The sequence below is a fragment of the Castanea sativa genome, chromosome 10 (assembly GCF_040712315.1).
Source record: "Castanea sativa cultivar Marrone di Chiusa Pesio chromosome 10, ASM4071231v1".
In the NCBI taxonomy this organism is placed as follows: domain Eukaryota; kingdom Viridiplantae; phylum Streptophyta; class Magnoliopsida; order Fagales; family Fagaceae; genus Castanea; species Castanea sativa.
In genome coordinates, this window is record NC_134022.1 from 38,782,113 (window position 1) to 38,800,552 (window position 18,440).

Sequence of the window (18,440 nt, forward strand, 5' to 3'; positions counted from 1 at the left end):
CAAAACGTAAAACCCTACATGAAAAATGCGTTTGGGCTTAGTTAGAAAATTTTGCAGATAAAAGAATCTGCCTGAATTTCGATCGGTCGAGTCTAATTCTCTATCAATCGAGCCAGACAGAATTGCATAATAAATCCTACAGCAACTTGATTCCAATTTTATATAAAAGACACATACTTTGAGCAGTCTAAACAAGACTAAAACGTTTTAATCATGGTTTGTCAACATTACAAATTAGAGTTCTAATACATTAGTTCCTAATTCCTTAGAACCTAACGATTCTTATTATTAATGTTGCAAACTACATATCTTTCAAAATTTTAGTTAAATATAATTATTCTTGGGATTTTTCTTTTTATTTGTAAAGACCTAATATACTATTAAGGAGACCAAAATTGAAGGACAAAGTTTGGCTATGAACTAATTAGTTGTAGCCTAAGGTTACAATCCTCACTAAACAAATTAACATGGTTATATATTTTGAAAATCTCACTATTAAATTGCATGTACTCTATGTTTATAAAATACATGTCAAATTTAATGTCAATCGGATGTTACTATTTAATCTATAAACTTATTTTTTATGTATAATTTTAAATTATAAAAACTCAAAATTGAAACATTTGAATGATGACGTAGCTATTAATCTTTGATTTTTTTATAAATTTTTTGCAAGTATGAAAGATATAAAAAAAAAAAGTAATTTAATAGTGGATTTAAATTTGCATCCAATAAAATAAAAATTGAGTGGAGTTATAATCTTAGTTTACCAAACTACAATCAAGTTTGTTGTCAAATTTTGTCTAAATTTTAATTATGTTTTTGGCCTAAAATAATTTAGAGTCGTCAAAATTTTTTTTTATATAAATAAAAAAATCATACAAATTTTAAAATTTATATATAATAATTCTTTTTTTAAGTTAGGGTGGTTTGGTGACCACTTGTACACAATGTCAATCAAGAGAGCTTTCATTTCGAAAAAGAAAAACAAATTATCCCATTTTTTTTTTTGAAACCAAAAAATTATCCCATCTTGGACTTTCTACTTGGCCCGGTGGCACTGATAGGATGGTGTCCACCAACTTGCAGCTATTTTTACTCAAAAAAAAAAAAAACTTGCTGCTATTAGTGTTTTCAATTTTCAACTATAAGTGATATTCAAACAGATTTTTAACTAGAAAACAATGGAAACCATTTAATGCTTTTATAATAACTATTTTCTTTTTTCTTTTTTTGAGGAAATTATAATAACTAATATCTATAATGTTGACATGGTTAGTAATAATGATTCAGGTTAAAGTTCTAGTATCAAGTTATTAGCCTTGCTTATTCCCTTTAAAGATAGGCCCTTTTGACGGGATAAGCATTGTAAGCTCTTGCGAGTCTTACTTCCCCCTCCCCTGTATGTTAACTTCTAATCTAACCAAACTTTCTCAAAAAGAAAAGAAAAGAAAAAAAAGTTAAGAATATTAAGGTCCGTATATAAATATTATATCAATTTGTTTTCAACTATTGCACATGCTCTTATCACCAGGTTTTTACGACGCGGAATGGATTTATAGTTTTACCACTAAGTTCTCCAAATACAACAACACATCAAAGCCAACCTTAACCTAGTTTGTCGTAGGAAAGCAACTCTCAGTTTGGTTCAAATCATAAGTGGCCTACTCATAACTCATTCAATTCCCTGAAAATAATGGAGAAAAATGATTCAATTCCAAGTCTCCTTTCAAACTCATAAGTCATATGAGTCATTTATAAGTAGGGACTATATATGACTAATGAATCAGGTTCACATCTTGAAAGATCATAAAAAAAAGGTCCACACGTTAAAAGTATTGAAACACATGGTCAGTCAGTACATCACAAACAAACAAGTCCAGTTATCGTGTACTGCGATGACTACAATGAAAACTGTTAAATGTGTTCATATAGCAGAGATCTTGTTGCGTTATTTATAATGCATAGTGAATTTCCTTTGAGATGATTCAATTCCCAAGTTCAAGAAAGCTTCATAACCGAGGACAACTACAAACTGGTCTAACTTTTATAGTTGTAGATTGAGATATAAACGGCAAATGTCTTAATTTAAATTAGCCTTAGAATACATGCACAAAGAGATTTATAGTAGCATTTGAAAATCCACTACAATAACCTTCTATAGTAGCATTTTTGGTAAGTGCTACAAAAAAGACCACTGTTATATCTCATATTTTTTGTACTGTGTGTGGAGAAAGGTTTTACTACATTTTTAAATCACAAAAATATCTAGGAATGTGATAAGTGTTATGCGTGGAGAAAGGTTAATAATTTTAATATTTGGTACAAACGCTCATCACATCCTTAAGTATTTTTGTAATTGAAAAATGTAGTAATTCTAATTTATAATAGATACAAATTATTAACTTTTACCAAAAAATAGAAGAGTCTCTCATGCACGTGCTTAGAGGTTAGTTAATATTTATGCATTTTAAACTACTAATATGACCAAAAGTGTCATGAGAGTCACTCCAAAAGATGAACACCGATATAGCATCGAAAACATATATTCGTATGTAGATTTATGGAACAAATTCTTACTAAGAAAAAATAAAATTTATGGAATAAATGTTTCATCCTACTACAAAAAAAAAAAATAGAAAAGTGTTATGTCTATAACATTTTGATGAAAAATCATAGGTGGCACTTAGGATTTTTTGTTGTAATAATGTTGTGGACATAGCATTTTTGGAAAGAATATGTACAGCAGGGCTCAACTCCAGTCATAACTTCTTTGCTTTGCGCTTAGGATTTCCGTTCCAATAGACATAGACATAGACATAGAACAACTGAAAGACTTAACACCTACCAATATAAAACAATCGATTAGTAGAAACAAGCATATGACATAATCATGAATATGTGGTTCACTATAATTCCAATGACTCTCTTTTATTAAAAAAAAGAAAAAAAATCATTTGATGATAGCTTTTTATTCACCTTTACATGAGACTGTAACTTTATGTGCCATTTTTTATTGGCATGTACCCAAGGGCAGAAACTAAATTTGTTAGAGGAATATCTTAGCACGAATGAATTTCTCTTTTGTTGAAATAGTATCATAATTTCTGGCATTTTTCATTAAGAGCAGGTCATTTCTATTCAATTTGAAAAGGCTACATGGAAAAGAACCAATAACACATCAACATAAAAACAAATACATAATAGTTAAATCAAGTTCTGCATTACTAACCTTTGTATGCATTTCCTTGTCGATTCCTATTGCATGTTTTCAAAGTTTTAGTTTTAATTTATAAATGTAGTTGAATTGATGAAATTAACTTAGGAAAAATCCAAACAATGGGAAATGTGCAATTCAGGGGGTCTTAGGAATTGCTGACTATCATTGTGGACTTTGGTTGAAAGGCAAGAGTTGAAGAAAATTCTTTTAAATTTTTTGATGGAAGGATAGATTGGTGAGTCACTAGCCCTATAATTCATTCTAATTTTTCTCTAGAGTAATGGAGTAATGTGTGCAAGGTGAAAACTGAATCAAAAATAGGAGTAGAATGGGATTATTTGGAATTGAAAAATGAGTAGAAGAGCAAGTAAAAGTGGGGGAGATAGAGATATAAAAGTAGTAACTGATCCTAGGAGATTTTGATTTAGTGGGAAGTTAATGGGATGGTTGTGTATTGTGTTTGAAGAGTCAGTTAGTCAAAGAGCAAATAGTTTGTAAAATGCTTTTTTAAATTTTGCTAAAATTTAGGAGTTTTTAAATTATCAAATTTACATATATAACCCTACTATTTAAGTTACAAACTGGTATAACATATTAGCCTCCGAGCACGCGCTCACGCACATGTTCAGAGACTTTTCTATTTTTTTGGGTAAAGATTAATAATTTACATTTACTATAATTTGGAATTTCTACTTTTTCCAATCACAAAAAAAAAAAAAAAAAAACTAAGGGTGTGATGAATAAGTGGGGTGAGTTTTGTAGATTAGAGGAGTTTAACAAAAGAGTGATCCTATTTTGTAGGGAATTAGTGAGTAGATGTAGGAATTTAAATTAACGTAAAAGTAAAAGTTTATTAGAAGTAGGAAGACATTTTAACGTAGATGTAGTAATTTATTATTTTTGTCAATTTATTATTTTAACCCCATTTTTAAGTTTTAGGTAGGGGTATTTTTGACAATAAAAAAATAATAATAACTAACTATTTTTTGTAAATTTACTATTTTACCCCCATATTTAAATTGTTGGTTAGTTAATTTAGGGGTATTTTTGACAAGAAAAAAAGCAATAACTAACTTTCTCAATCCTCTTAATATATATAGATAGATGATAATAATTAATTAGATAACTTATTTTGGCAGGTTCATATTTAATGACACTTCGGAAAATTCTTTTAATAATTCATATTTAATGACACTTTGGCAAATTCTTATTAGTTTCTTTAATAGCTATTGTAGGACTCTCTCATAGTACATGATATATTGTGATTGACTGTTTTAAATATACATACTACAAGAACATAATAAAGTAATTATGTGGCTATTTGTAATTGGTTGCAAATTTGTCTTTAACAAGGGTTATAAAAAAAAGGGAGAATACACTATTAGTTCTTGAAGTTTATCTTTTAAGCAAAATTAGTCTTTAAAATTTTAAATGAGTGCTATTGGTCTCTCATGTTTTAATAATGAGCAGTATTAATGTTATAGTTTATGTGGCTAATAAAATAGTAACCTAACATTTTTTTTTAAAATAACGTGGCATTCTTTAATAAAAAAATTACAAAAATTATTTTACACATCTCAAACCCATTAACGCCAAAATACTTGACCCGGTAATATTAAATTTAAGAACTGTAGTGGTAGCAATCGGTGGTCGACGGCAAGATGCTTCCGACGAAATGTAGTTGGTGTGGAGTTTTGGGTTGAGTCCAACAGTGTTTGGGTTTAGGTTTTGTGGACGGTGGTTGATGGTGGAGGTTTGGTGACTTGTGAATTGGAGGGCAGGGGCTGATTGTTACCGACGTCACCATCAACACCTTCCTGGAGCTAATGTCCCTTCCACCGAAGCTATACTGAATCTTCAAGTGGTACTTCTATACAACATGTGAAAATTTTAAACTTCGATTTCATTGACAAGATAACAATTCAAATTACGAAGGAAATTTTTTTAAAAAGAATATCAAACAATTATTTTCTTTGTCACATAAGCAACATTACTAACGGCAGTTAACAGAAGGACTAATATTGTACACTTTTAAAACTTGAGAGATCAATAGCGCTCACTTGAAACTTAAGGGACTAATTACACTCATAGGGTAAACATAAGGGATTAATAATGTAGTTTCGCAAAAAAAAAAAAAAAGTACATAATCAAGGTGTTGTATCAAAAACAGTTATAATATATCAGCCATTATTTTCAACTAAGCAAAGGTTTTTTTTGGGTGGTTGATAAGGGATTTGTTTCTTTTTGTTAGTAAAAGTAATTTTTATTTTTGGTTCTATCTTGGATGGTGGTAAACTACAGATATGAGCTATGTGAAAGTTCGTTTAGATGACCCGAGCACTATGCTCAGTTTAAGGACGGATATTTGTTTTTTTATGTATATATATTTTTCATTTGTAACTACCTATCTAGTACATTCATGACAATTAATTACCAATGAACTAACTTCCCCCCACCTACCCCAACAAAAAAAGGAAAAAAAAAAAGAGAGAGTATAAATTGGTTATGTCCTCTTTCCCAACCACATCTCCCGAAAATTATAAATAAAAATTTAACCTATTTAAAACCTTAAACTATTTCTAAAATAAAATAAAGTTGTGAGTGTGTATCAAATTATCATTGACAATCAATTTCCCCTAATGTCATGAGACTTCAGCTTGGTAAACAAATTTCCTACGTGGTAGATTCAATGTTAGATACCAAACCTTCCACATGACCACACATCAAATACTCTCTCTCTTTCTCTCTCTCTCTCTAATTGAAAATAAGGTTTCAACTATCTATGACCATGCATCACATTGCTTAGGGTAGAGTAAAAATTCTTTTTGAAAAAAAAAATGTTTGCATCTCTATATCAAATTAATTTTGATTTTGTTAGTATTACTACAATTAAGTTATAAGTTGAATTCATCTTTACTTTTGCATTTTTGAGGTTATTGAGTGATTTTATTATTAATTGAAGTTACAATAAAACCTTTGATAAATTAGGTTTTATTGTTTTACAAGTTAGACTGTATTCAAGTCACATCTAGGGTAACATTACATTACCCAATATTTTTTAATTAAATGTGAATTTTAATAAATTCTTCTACAAGTTTATATTATCTTCGTATATTCTTTATGCTTACAAAATTAAAAGATGATCAAAGAATAGTTATGTCATCAATCAATTGTTTAAATTCAAGTTTTTGTAGTTTAAAATAATGCATAAAAGATGAGCTTACAGATTGAATGGTAAATTATATCCAATTGGCATAAAAATTGTCATGCATGTTAAAAACATATGGAACATGTAATTCAACAGTTGGATTTTCAAAATATGAATTTAATAACAAGTTATTGGGTGATGTACCATTACATAGAGTTACCCCAAGTATAACTTGAACTCAAATATATATATATATATATATATATATATATATATATATATATATATATATATCTACAACAAAATATCTATGTGTTTTTAGACCCATTGAAACAACCAGTTTAACCTAGTTATTTAGCAAAGTTATTAATTTAGGTAAATTATTCAGATCTATATTAAAACAATAACAATCATATCATGTATAGCAGCAGAAATATAAAGAACACAATGATATGATGACCTAGAAAAACCAAACCGGTAAAAAACCTGGTGAGGATTTAACTTAACTATTCTCAAGGTAAAACTGAATCCACTATGAACGAAATTGAAATTTACACAATAGCGACTCAGACCACTAACATCTTATTGCTACATCGAGTAGGAAACTTACTACCACGACCACGTGACAGCTTCGAGTCCACAGACTACTTCTTTCTTGGATTCCTAGCAAGTACAAACACTTCCGATTGTATATCTTTAAACTCTTAATGTAGCAATTGAATAATCACCAAGTTTTTGACATAGTTTTGAACCTTGATAACCTTAAGTATATATGAAGGCAAACATCTCTAGATCTCATAAAAGATTCACACACAGCAGCAACAACCAAGACTTTAGAGAGTTTTTGGGTACAAACCCTAGATACAAAAAGAGGCACACTCTTCTCTCTCTTAGAAACCTTTAAAAACGTGCTTAGGGTTTCCTTTATATACTAGAAGAAGTAGACCTGGATACCTAATTCTCAATAGGCTTGAACTGCTATTTGGGCCGACTTAAAATTCTACAAAAAAATTCTTGATCCACGATTCTCGATCGAGTCTATTCTTTGATCGATCGAGCCGTGCAGAAATAGAACAGTAATTTTCTGTAACTACTTGATTCCAAACTTACATTAAACCAAACTTTGAGCAAGTCTAAACCTAAACTAAATGTTTTGATCATGGTTTGCCAACATAATACATATTTAAGTTCTAATACATTAGTCCCTAATGTCTTAGAACCTAACAATATCAATCTCAATATGGAAATTATAGATTTTGATTTTAAAAAAAAGTTATGAGAACAAAAAGAAAGACTTAAAGCTATCATCTTAAGCTTCAAGTTACATTGAACTGACCCTATTTTGGTCCTAAAAGATAAACTCCTAACTCCACTGTTTTCATAGTTATTGCGTGTTCATTTCTCCAGTATCGAATTCTTTACTTTTTAATTTTTTAGAAGAATCAAATTCTTGAAGTGATATCAATACATGTTCCCTCTTGCATTTAAAAGAGTTAACATGTTCCCTCTCTCTTTTTTAAGGATTACTCACAATGATATGGAATATTAGCTTAATTCAACTCCAAGTCTTATGGGCCCCGTTTCAATGCACAATCTCCTTTAACATCATTAGCCAACTAGGTGCACGAATACCAACATGATGCTATAAATAAACTGGTAGATTTCCGTGAGCCTTGGACAATATTGCATCAGAAAGCTAGCTCAACACCAACATATATTCTTGGAAGGCGACTTGGCGGTGGCCAGTGACATTTTACCAAGTAAGTAGAACTATTTTTCGGTAAGTGGCCAGAGGTATAGACCAAAAGTCATATCTGCTCTCTTTAATGATTAAATTGATGCTTCTTAGTTAGTTTCAAAAAAATAAGAAAAATCTATATATACATACATACATATATAGTTATATATATATATATATATATATATATATATATATATATATATATATATATAATGATTTAATTGGCAACCTCACTTCTAGGCTATTTTCCATAAAGAAAGTGATCTGCATGTGAGTACGGGACTGCTTAATTAGTATGCAGATCCGAAGTACACGTTATAGTTTTCCAATTTGTCAAATATGTTTAAAATTTTACGGCTCCCTCCTGATGGAGTAATGATCAACCCAAGATGATCATATAGGTCCAGTAAGTAAACCTATGTTAGGGTTACTAATGTCAAATATGTTTGTAAGTTTACAGCTCTTTAGTTTGTTTAAAAGTGCTAGTTTAGTTAGAAGTCTAACGTGAGTTTTTATTATAAAAATAGAGAAAAACTGAAAGAAATAAATCTAAAATTCAAATAGGAATCTTAAGTCTACAAATTATTAATTTGGAAACTAAATAAAATGAAAATAATTAAGGATGTGATATGTTTCATTCCCAATTCTACACTCAAATATTGACATTATTTTCTTCATTGTTTCTGGACTTCAATTTGTTAGGATTCTTGCCTCTTGCCACTGAGTTCTGGAAGGATGACCGCTAGAAGTGCTAAAATTGAATTGGAAATAAAAATACAGGAAGAGGATGAACCCCCAACAGACCCTGAGGTACTTAGATGTTAAAAATTATTTCATGCCCCATATATATTATACTTTCTTCTCATATAAAGATGAGTTCCATATATAACATCCACACGTGAGACTTACTCCTATGTGAGAGGAGGATGTGTCACTAGATACACTTTTAGAGTTGTAGAATTTAATTTGAATTATAAAATTGATAAATTTCAAAAAAGATTTAGATTTTTTTTAAGTATTTATTCAATATTTTAAGAGTATACATAAGAATAGGCCTCACTAAGTAAATTCATGAACTTTTCTATTTTCCTTTCATCCATGACATAATAAATGTTTATTAATTTCATCAAACAACTTAAAATCATTTTCAAGAATATAATCAAACACCTAAACAATTTTTTTTTTATTGAAAATGTTTTCAATTATAAAAAAATATTTTACATATAAACTTTTTAAATTTTATAACAAAACAAACGGGCCTAAGAGATGCAATCTTGATGATTCTTTTCTACAATAGAAGTGATAGATAAACACGAGATTTAGTAACATCTTCAAGTCAATAAGGACATTTGTAAACTGCTGTTAGAGTACTCTTTCCATTGACTGCAGATAACTAAATTCAAGAGTGGTCTTTATAATATTAGTCCAATAATTTAATATTTTTGTGACTTCACAAGTCACAACATACACACGATACGTACTAAAATTTCCAAAATATGGCAACCATTCATAACTATATATAAAGGGTTCGATTAACATATGCTCTTAAGGCACACGTTAAGCCATCTATTTTTAGAAACATTTTTCTAGGAATTGAAAAAACTGTCAATATTTTTTCAATTCTCGAAATTTTTTTTTTTCCAAAAATGAAAATTATTGTGTGCTCTTAGGACACACATTAGCAAAATCCATATATATATATATATATATATATATATATATATATATATATATATAGATTGCAAAAATATTACCTTATTTTGTATTCTATGTGTGCATTTGACATGGCTTAAAAAACTAGCTTTTTTTATTATCAGTTTATTTTTATTTATGGGTCCCACTGATTTTTTGATATTATTTATAGGTCAAATTATACTATTTCAACTACGTTTTATTTTTATTTACAGTATTTTCAACAAAAAATTTTCAATTTCAGCTAAATAAATTGTTCTCATTTAACTAATTATATGCATAATTTTTAGTGTTTTTTTTTTTTTCCATTTAACTAAAATATTTTGTTGTATGGATTTATTTATTTTGCTCAAAGGGATGGTACAGGGTTCGGGGGGGATTAATGCATTAGCACTAAACTCGTTTTCTAGTACATATACAATGATTAAAAAAAACCCATTGTTGCAAACTTGTTCCACAACCCTAATCCTAATTTATATCCAATGTTCATCTTCATTGTTCTAAGTAGATGGATGCTGTTGCACACTGGTTTGAAGGAGAAGTCGACCCAGCATTGGAGGAAGAATTCCAGTTTGAAACCTGTCTCGGCCTTGAACTCCATCCCTTGAAGGACGAAGCAAAAAAATTGTATCAAATTGCTGCCCAAGGTGATTGGAATAAAGTTTGCAAGATATGTGAAGAAAACTGGCTTTTAGATGTCCAGATTACCAAGTTAGGAGGCACGGTACTCCACATAGCAGCCTACTATAAGCAAGAAAATAATTTTGAACTTCTTCTACTCCAATTAGTTCCGGGGAGTCTTCTCGCAACATATTGTTTAAAAAAGAAAGACTATAAAGGAAATACCCCTCTCCACTACGCAGCATCAGTAGGGAGTGAGAGGATGTGTTACCACATCATCAATATGACAGCGCCAATAACGGTACTAAATGTTCGTAACCATGAAGGTGAGACCCCTCTCTTCTTAGCAGCACTTCATGGTCACAAAGACGCTTTCCTTTACCTCAATCGTGTATGCGGCCCTGAAAAAGACTACTGTATAAGAAGAAATGGTGACACCATTCTTCACTGTGCCATCTCTGAAGAACACTATGGTGAGCATTGTTTTTCTTTTCTTTTTGATAAACAAGCAAGAGCTTTTATTAGAACACAGCACCAGGCTCTATTTAAAATGGAATACTTTCTTCAGACTTGAATTGTTCACCATGGATAATTTTGTTTCTTTAAATCCAAATATGGTAGACTGTAGTAGCTCCCCATGACAGATTGACAGCTTACTAGTAACAGTTTGTAGACTACTCCCTTTTCCATTAATTTGTTCATACCCAAATCCACCACCTTTTACCATTCAGTTGGCGGGTTTTCAAACAAAGATCCATGGTCTTCCTCCAAACTCTCTTTGTGATATCACACTCAAATAAAAAAAAATCCCTACATTCCCAATTGTTTCTGCAGAAAATCACAGTATATGTCTCTAACTCTAATGTAACCCCATTGAGCAAGCCTATCTCTTGTAGAAAGCCGATTGAGCATAGTTAACCAAAGCATAAAAGCGTGTGTTTTGGTTGAGCAGAAGAAACCTTCCTTGATTACACCATTTAAATTCTTTCTTCTTTGATGTCATTCCAAGTATCCAAGGTGTATGGTGAGCATCACACACACACACACACACACACATATATATATATATATATATATATATGTATGTATGTATATATATCCCCCAAAAAATGTTTTATTTCATCAACTAATTAAGTTATGTTTCGAATTTCAGATAGCATGGAAATGGATTATTAATCTTTCTAATTATGACATAAGTAAACAGATGTAATAATACAGTTGATGAGAATTGACTAGTTGTGCAATAGGTTGTTATTAGATACATACGATAGAATATATTATTAGATCACATTTGGTTACTGTGCTTGGCAGAATTGTCCCTAATTATACTTCACCGGTATAAAGAACTTGTAAACCTTGGTAATAAGAAAGGCCTGACCCCTCTCCATCTTCTCGCAAATAAGCCTTCTGCATTCAAAAGTAGCAGCGATCTTCGATGGTTTGAAAATATCATTTACCACTGTAAGTGTATTTTTTTTTTGGTTGAATTTTCAAGTTTGATTGTTTATCTCTAGAAAACAAACATCAAGCCACTGGTTTTTTCTTTCTTTTCATTTCCGCTGCCCCACTTCCTCTTTTAATATGGGATTATGAATCAATTTGAATTTAAAAAATTATTAGGATCACTAAATTAAATTTTCAACCCTTTCAGAGATATAATAATATCACATATGATAATATATTAAAGTCATATCTGTAAAATGGAATTTATATCATATAATAATATATTAAAGTCAAAGAACAATTACAATTAGAATCCAAACCGAATGTAAATTAGCTTCTAATTGTACTTTAATGTTTTGCCAAATAATGCAGTCATAATTTTTACTATAAAAAATGAGATAAGTACCTCATTTACTTAGGTAAGAACAACTTATCATTATTACCGTAGTTTAATGTTAGCGTGCGTAAGAACAAGTTATATCCTAGTTTACATTTATTTATATAAGTGTAAATTGAATTTTGGATGTAATGTGGATGTAAATTTATTTCTATCATTATTACCGTAGAAAGAAATTAGATTTATTTCTATAAATGTAATTTCACTACATCCACATCTAATTGAATTTTGCTATAATATCTAACAGGTCAATTATTGTGCATATCTGTAAATTAGTTGTTAGCTAGGAGGATGAACGAAAATAAAATTATGGGACCACTTTTAGAGCCTCTAAAACAACAACAAATCGTGTAATTAAGATTAACAACCTACGATAAGAAGTCACCTAGTAACTAGGGAGATTATACTTTGTTTCGGTGTGGTATGGCCCGATCTTACTTCATCAACTTGTAGCATGAAAAAATAATTTACAATGTGCTTTGTAACTGAGTTGCTTTCATTCCAGCGTTTATCATAACAGACGGAAAGGAACTAATTTGGCAAGCAGATGAACAAGACTCTGAAGGACCACAAGTTACAGACGGAGGTAGACACCAAAGTCACAAATGTTCACACACACACACACATACACATACATATCACAATGTGTTACCTAATAAAAGAAGTAAACATACTGTATTGTTCAATTACTTAAGAGATAAAATTTGAAGAAACCAACAGGGGAAAAAAAAAATTCGGTGTCATGAATTGAGCTTCCACTGTAATTGGTCAAGTCAATGATATTAACAAACAGACTGATAGTGGTTATTGTCTTTGTGTATAGGACGCCCATCATTTGACGAAGCTCCAATTCAGCATCCGCTTAATTACAGAACCTGCTTTGACTTAGCAAATCTTGTTTACGAGGCAGTGTCATCTATATGTGGTATTCCGCTTTATATACTGTGTTATTTTGTCATCTATATATGTACGTACTGAGCTATCTGTAACACACTTTCATTTAAGATATGCTTTACGACTGGAATCCTTTTCATTTTCAGCATTAAAATACCCAAGGAGCGAACGTGATATAGAGATCCAATTACCCATTCGAAGGCCTCAGATATTTCGAGCTCCACCTAATTACGGAACCTACTTTTCGTTTGTAATACTTGTCTTGAAGGCAGTGCTATTTATACTGGGTATTCACTCACGCTCCGTTGTTTTCTGTTCTGTTTCCTTTATATATTTCCTTGCTCACATTGCCATGCACATTGGTGGTATAATATGTCTTTAGAACCTTCGGAGTTGGCAAGGAAGGTAAGGAAGATGAAGGTGAGGCACGCATGGTCTATTCTGATCATGAAAGAACTGCTGAAAAACGCTTCAATATTTCAGTTTTCACCAGGACACGAACGCTTAAAAAATACGCATGAAAAAGGTAACCATCTAACAGTCTATTCTACCTTAATTTTTTTAGGGAAATAACTACAATTCTTTATTTTTGTTTTTTTAATTATCGAATTTGAATTATTTTCTTATGATTTAAGTCATTACACTTTAAAGTAGCTGATATTTAATTTCTTAATTATTAACACCTAAAATTGATAATAATATAGTCTTTTAAAAGTAAACCAATAAAATGAACTAGAAAAATGTGATTATGATATGCAGTGGCAGGACCTTTTTATTTTTTTTTACGTGTGACGCTTACCTTCTTTGTGAATTGATTTATGAGGCATTTACCTTACGTATGGTTTACTAGTTGAACTTAATGATGTGATGAACACCTACATCACATACAAACTGTATCACAACACTTTCTTGCACCACTTTGGAATTGATTCTCAAAGAATGTTGGAGCCTCCACCATCCAAACTTTTGTATCTTCTAAAACTAGAGCATGAAGTGTCAATCTGTGTGCCAAAATATTGCTCATTCGTTCAAGGGAAAAATTTGTTACGCGCATGCTCTTACACACACTAAAAAAAAATTAAATAAATGAAATCATGACTTGATTTCAGTTTTTTTTTTTTTAAAAGTGTGTGTGAGAGCATGTATGTAATAAACACTGCTCTTCATTCAATATGCAAAATACACTATCTCCAAAACACTCTAGGTCCCTGTGTAGGAGAGGGCTCACTACAGTATCATTTGGTTCATTCACCAGAACTTTTATCCTCACCATGCAATCCTTTTTCAACATGATATCTCGAATATCAATCAACATATGCAGTGAAGAATTCAATTGTGAGACACAAGAAGATATTGAGCCACAAGACTTTGATCCTGCAAAAAAAGTTAATTGAGGTGAAATGAAATGAACAAATCGATAAGTATTGAAAATACAAGTGGGATGCATGGTCACTTTAGGAGGAAACTTCTCATACACATATACACTTAAATTATATTAGAGTAGAGTTTTTATCTTATATAAAAAAAAAAAAAATACACGTGAGAGTGCAGTCTCACATTGAATAAGAATAACAATAATGAATAGTAAATGTAATATAGTTGAGCCCAAATTCATATATTTAAGTCTTTTGGGTTAAGTCGTGTCTTTATATGTGTTACATTAACCCCCCATTTTTTTTGAATATTCATGTTTTTAATAGGAGATAGAAGAAACAATTAAACACTCAAATATTTTGGAACTACTCAAGAACAACTCAATCAAAATTAATTGGTACATAACACTCATACATGAAATTCATTAATTTCATACATTAATACTTGGGACATTTCTGGAAAGATACGTTCAATTTATCTAAATGTCATGTTTATTCTACAACTTAAATAATTAGAAGTTCAGAATTCGATTTATTGCCAACCTGAAACTCTAGAGAAAATTATGTATATTTCTTAAATGAATAAAAAATTACGTTACAGAGAAAGAAAATTATGAATTTTTTTGGTTAAAATTGAAGTAAAATATATTGTTTTGTGTAATAATAGATAAAAAAATAAAAGAGGAACACATTGATCCGCCTCCTCCAGAGGCAATACTAATTGCAGCAAAGAATGGAATTATCGAAATGGTTGAGGAAACCCTTAAAAGTTATCCTGTGGCCATGAATGAGGTGGATGAAAAACAGAAGAACATTGTGCTATTGGCAGTGGAGCATAAGCAACCTCGTGTGTATGAGCTCCTGCTCTCACTCAAACAGGACAAGAAGTTAGAAGACAACTTATTTTATGAAGTGGATTGTGACGGTAATTCTGCATTGCATCTTGCTGCGCGGAAAGCAAATTTTAATTGGCCAGTCCCAGGAGACGCTTCCCAAATGCAATGGGAAATCAGATGGTATGAGGTATGAGCCCAAAACATCCAATCATATAATAAACTACTTTTTTCTAGGTTTGGCTTGCTAGGCAGTGACTGAGCCACTTCAGGACAAGGAGGCAATTTTTTTTTTTTTTTTCAATCTTTAAGTTGTTAAATGTTTATATATGAATTTTCTCTGAATTTTTATATATAAATGGCCTCAAAATTCAAATTAAAATTGATACTAACAAAATAAATATAAATTTTTTTATAATAAAGTCTAAGGTTTCTTATATTCATTTGAACCAAATCACAATCATATTATGATGAGTTGTATATATCAATTACTTAAAATAATTAGTCATCATAAAAATTGCAATAAACATATGGTAATCTTAACAATTATCTTCAAAATTAAAGTAAATGTGTAAAAACAAATTCCTTCGCATAAATATAATAGCGGCTGATAGATATGTTATAGATGTCGAATACTTTTGTCTATATTGACTCTTTTTTCTTTCTTTTTTGCTGAGATTGTCTATATTGATTCAAGTTTGTTGAAACTTCAAAGGTATATTTTTTATAGTGCACATTGAATTCTAAAGTAGTTAATTTATATATATATATATATATCTTCTTTTTTTTCTTCCTAGATAAAATTTTATTTTAATCTAATTTAAATGAATATGTGTGTAAAAAATTTTATGGGAGTGTTAAACTCCGGCCCTTACCCCCACTCGACAAGAGTTTCTGTTTGTAGTGTATTATTTTATATTTATATACACATAGTTTTTTTTCTAGGTCCTAACTAGTTTTAGTGAAGTGGATAACATAAATTATTTCTCAAAATTTGATTTTGCTACAAAGACATACAAAAGGAGATATATTTTAAATGATATTTTCTTTTTCTTTTTTTGAGAGAGAGAGAGAGAGAGAATGTCGATCTGGAATGAAGTATCAAACCACCATTCTCTGAACAGAGCATGTTGGAAACTACTATAGATTGATAACATGGGGTCACCGACGTCAAGACCTTGCTTTCTGAAAGAAATAAAGGAGTTCCTTAGTTTTTAAGAGCATTAGGTGATTTAAAAAATTTAGCAATTTAACACTACAAAAAGTTATTTTATTTATTTTATCATCTTATTTTACAAAAATGTCAAATATTAGTGATTTTATTTTAGCATTCAACAATATAAATAACACAGTAAAATAATATATTTATTATAATAATCAACAACTACCGCCACTAATACAATAAAATAATATATTTTTTAATAATAATTTTTTTTTCTTTTATCACGTTAGCTACACTGCTCAGCCATCTTTGTGACGGCTGTGCACTGTAACTTAAAAAGACAAAAAATTTGGCTTTGCCTCTGATGCAGCCCATTTTTCTTATATTTTAACGGGAAATTTAACATTTTAGCAAAATGTATGCGCCAATAGTAAAACAGAGATGCAGTGAAAGAATAACATTGTCTTTTTATCTTTTTCTTTTTTTGTGAGGGATGCAGTACATCAAGGACACCATGCAAAGAAGGGCCCTTCTCGTCAACAAGGATGGCCAAACCCCAGACGAGGTCTTCACAGAAAACCACAAGGAACTTGTTGAACGGGGCAGGAATTGGCTAAGCCACACATCGGAGGCATGCTCAGTCGTAGCAGGTCTGTTTGTCTCGAGTACCTTTTCTACGGCAACCTCCGTGCTTGATGGTGTCGTAGTCGACAAATTCAATAAGGCATCTAAAATATTTGCCGGCGCATCCTTTGTCTCCTTCTACTCTTCACTCATAGCAGTAGTCATGTTCCTTTCAATTCTCACATCTGGCTGTAGAGAAAGAGATTTTCGCCATGCCTTACCATGGAAGCTTTTGCTGGGTTTAACAGCATTTTATCTGTCTATAGCTTCTACCTTGATATCTTACACAACCGGACATTTCTTCATCTTCAGGACTGAACTAACATTTGTGTCTTCCACCTCGTATATAGTGACCCTCATGCTGGTAACATTGTTTTCTATGGCAGTGTTTCCACTCTTCTTTCATTTGATGTGGGCTACCTTGAAGAAGGTGCCACAACGTAAGTACAGGGTGAATGTTCCTCATTGGCTTTTGGAAGATTAACGTATTTGAGTATTTATAATTTGGAACTCATGTACTATTCAACTCACAATTTTTTTTTTTTTTATAAAAAAATTATGTAACAGCTTTTATCCCTTATAAGTTTATGTTCCTATCTTCTTCAACAGTCTATGGTTGATGCATGTTATTGATTGATTGATAAACTAGTTTACACTTTCTACCATAAGATTGATGCTAGACTTCTATTGTTTATGTGTTCTATTTCAATAAAGTAAAACATATTTATATGAGTGAATTGAAAATTATCTACCTTTTTAATAAAGTTGTTGGACAACAATTTATCGTTGGGAGTTCAATTTGCCTAAGTGCTTTATTATCATATTTGTTGATTATTTTAGGGTTTTTCTTGAGGATCTTAGTAGATTTTGTAACTTTTGGGTACAATTCGCATTTATCTTCTGAGCCATCAGTAGTTACTTTTTGTAAATTTTAGGTTCAGGAAGGACAAGTTTCTTTAGTAAATTTACAATTTCCTACAAACTATTTAAGAAGAAGAAGAAGCACAGATACATACACATATGGATGTGACACAGTGATATGAGCAATTTTTTAAAAATTATAATCTGAAATGGCTAATATAATATTGGTATGATATGAGAATTAGACAAGTATGACACCCTAAATGAAGTGTTCATGTTTTCTAGGTTGGCTTAGAGAGGTGTAGACAAAGAGGGAAACTATTTATGAGAGAGAGAGTGCTTTTATAATCACTAATTTTTATAATGTTGACATGGTTAGTATTGGTCACTAATAATGATTCATGATTTTTTTTTTTTTAACAAATGAGGAT

The 18,440-nt window shown here is 30.6% G+C and overlaps 1 protein-coding gene across 1 annotated transcript; it reads left to right on the forward strand.

Moving 5' to 3' along the window:
• The first annotated feature begins 8,014 nt into the window (after window positions 1-8,014).
• On the forward strand, window positions 8,015-17,710 carry LOC142614150 (uncharacterized). The gene is made up of 10 exons (XM_075786697.1): window positions 8,015-8,128; window positions 8,812-8,919; window positions 10,310-10,895; window positions 11,734-11,883; window positions 12,768-12,848; window positions 13,086-13,187; window positions 13,303-13,443; window positions 13,539-13,682; window positions 15,197-15,552; window positions 17,024-17,710. Exons 2-10 carry the CDS (start codon window positions 8,845-8,847, stop codon window positions 17,630-17,632), a joined length of 2,244 nt encoding a protein of 747 aa, XP_075642812.1. The 5' UTR covers window positions 8,015-8,128; window positions 8,812-8,844; the 3' UTR covers window positions 17,633-17,710.
• Window positions 17,711-18,440: the final 730 nt, after the last annotated feature.

What these genes read in the sequence shown, in the direction of transcription:
- LOC142614150 (XM_075786697.1), top strand. Translation starts at nt 8,845, where the DNA reads ATGACCGCTAGAAGTGCTAAAATTGAATTGGAAATAAAAATACAGGAA. An exon ending in CATCTCTGAAGAACACTATG is followed by an intron (nt 10,896 to 11,733) that starts GTGAGCATTGTT and finishes TGTGCTTGGCAG; the next exon opens with AATTGTCCCTAATTATACTT. An exon ending in ACCACAAGTTACAGACGGAG is followed by an intron (nt 12,849 to 13,085) that starts GTAGACACCAAA and finishes CTTTGTGTATAG; the next exon opens with GACGCCCATCATTTGACGAA.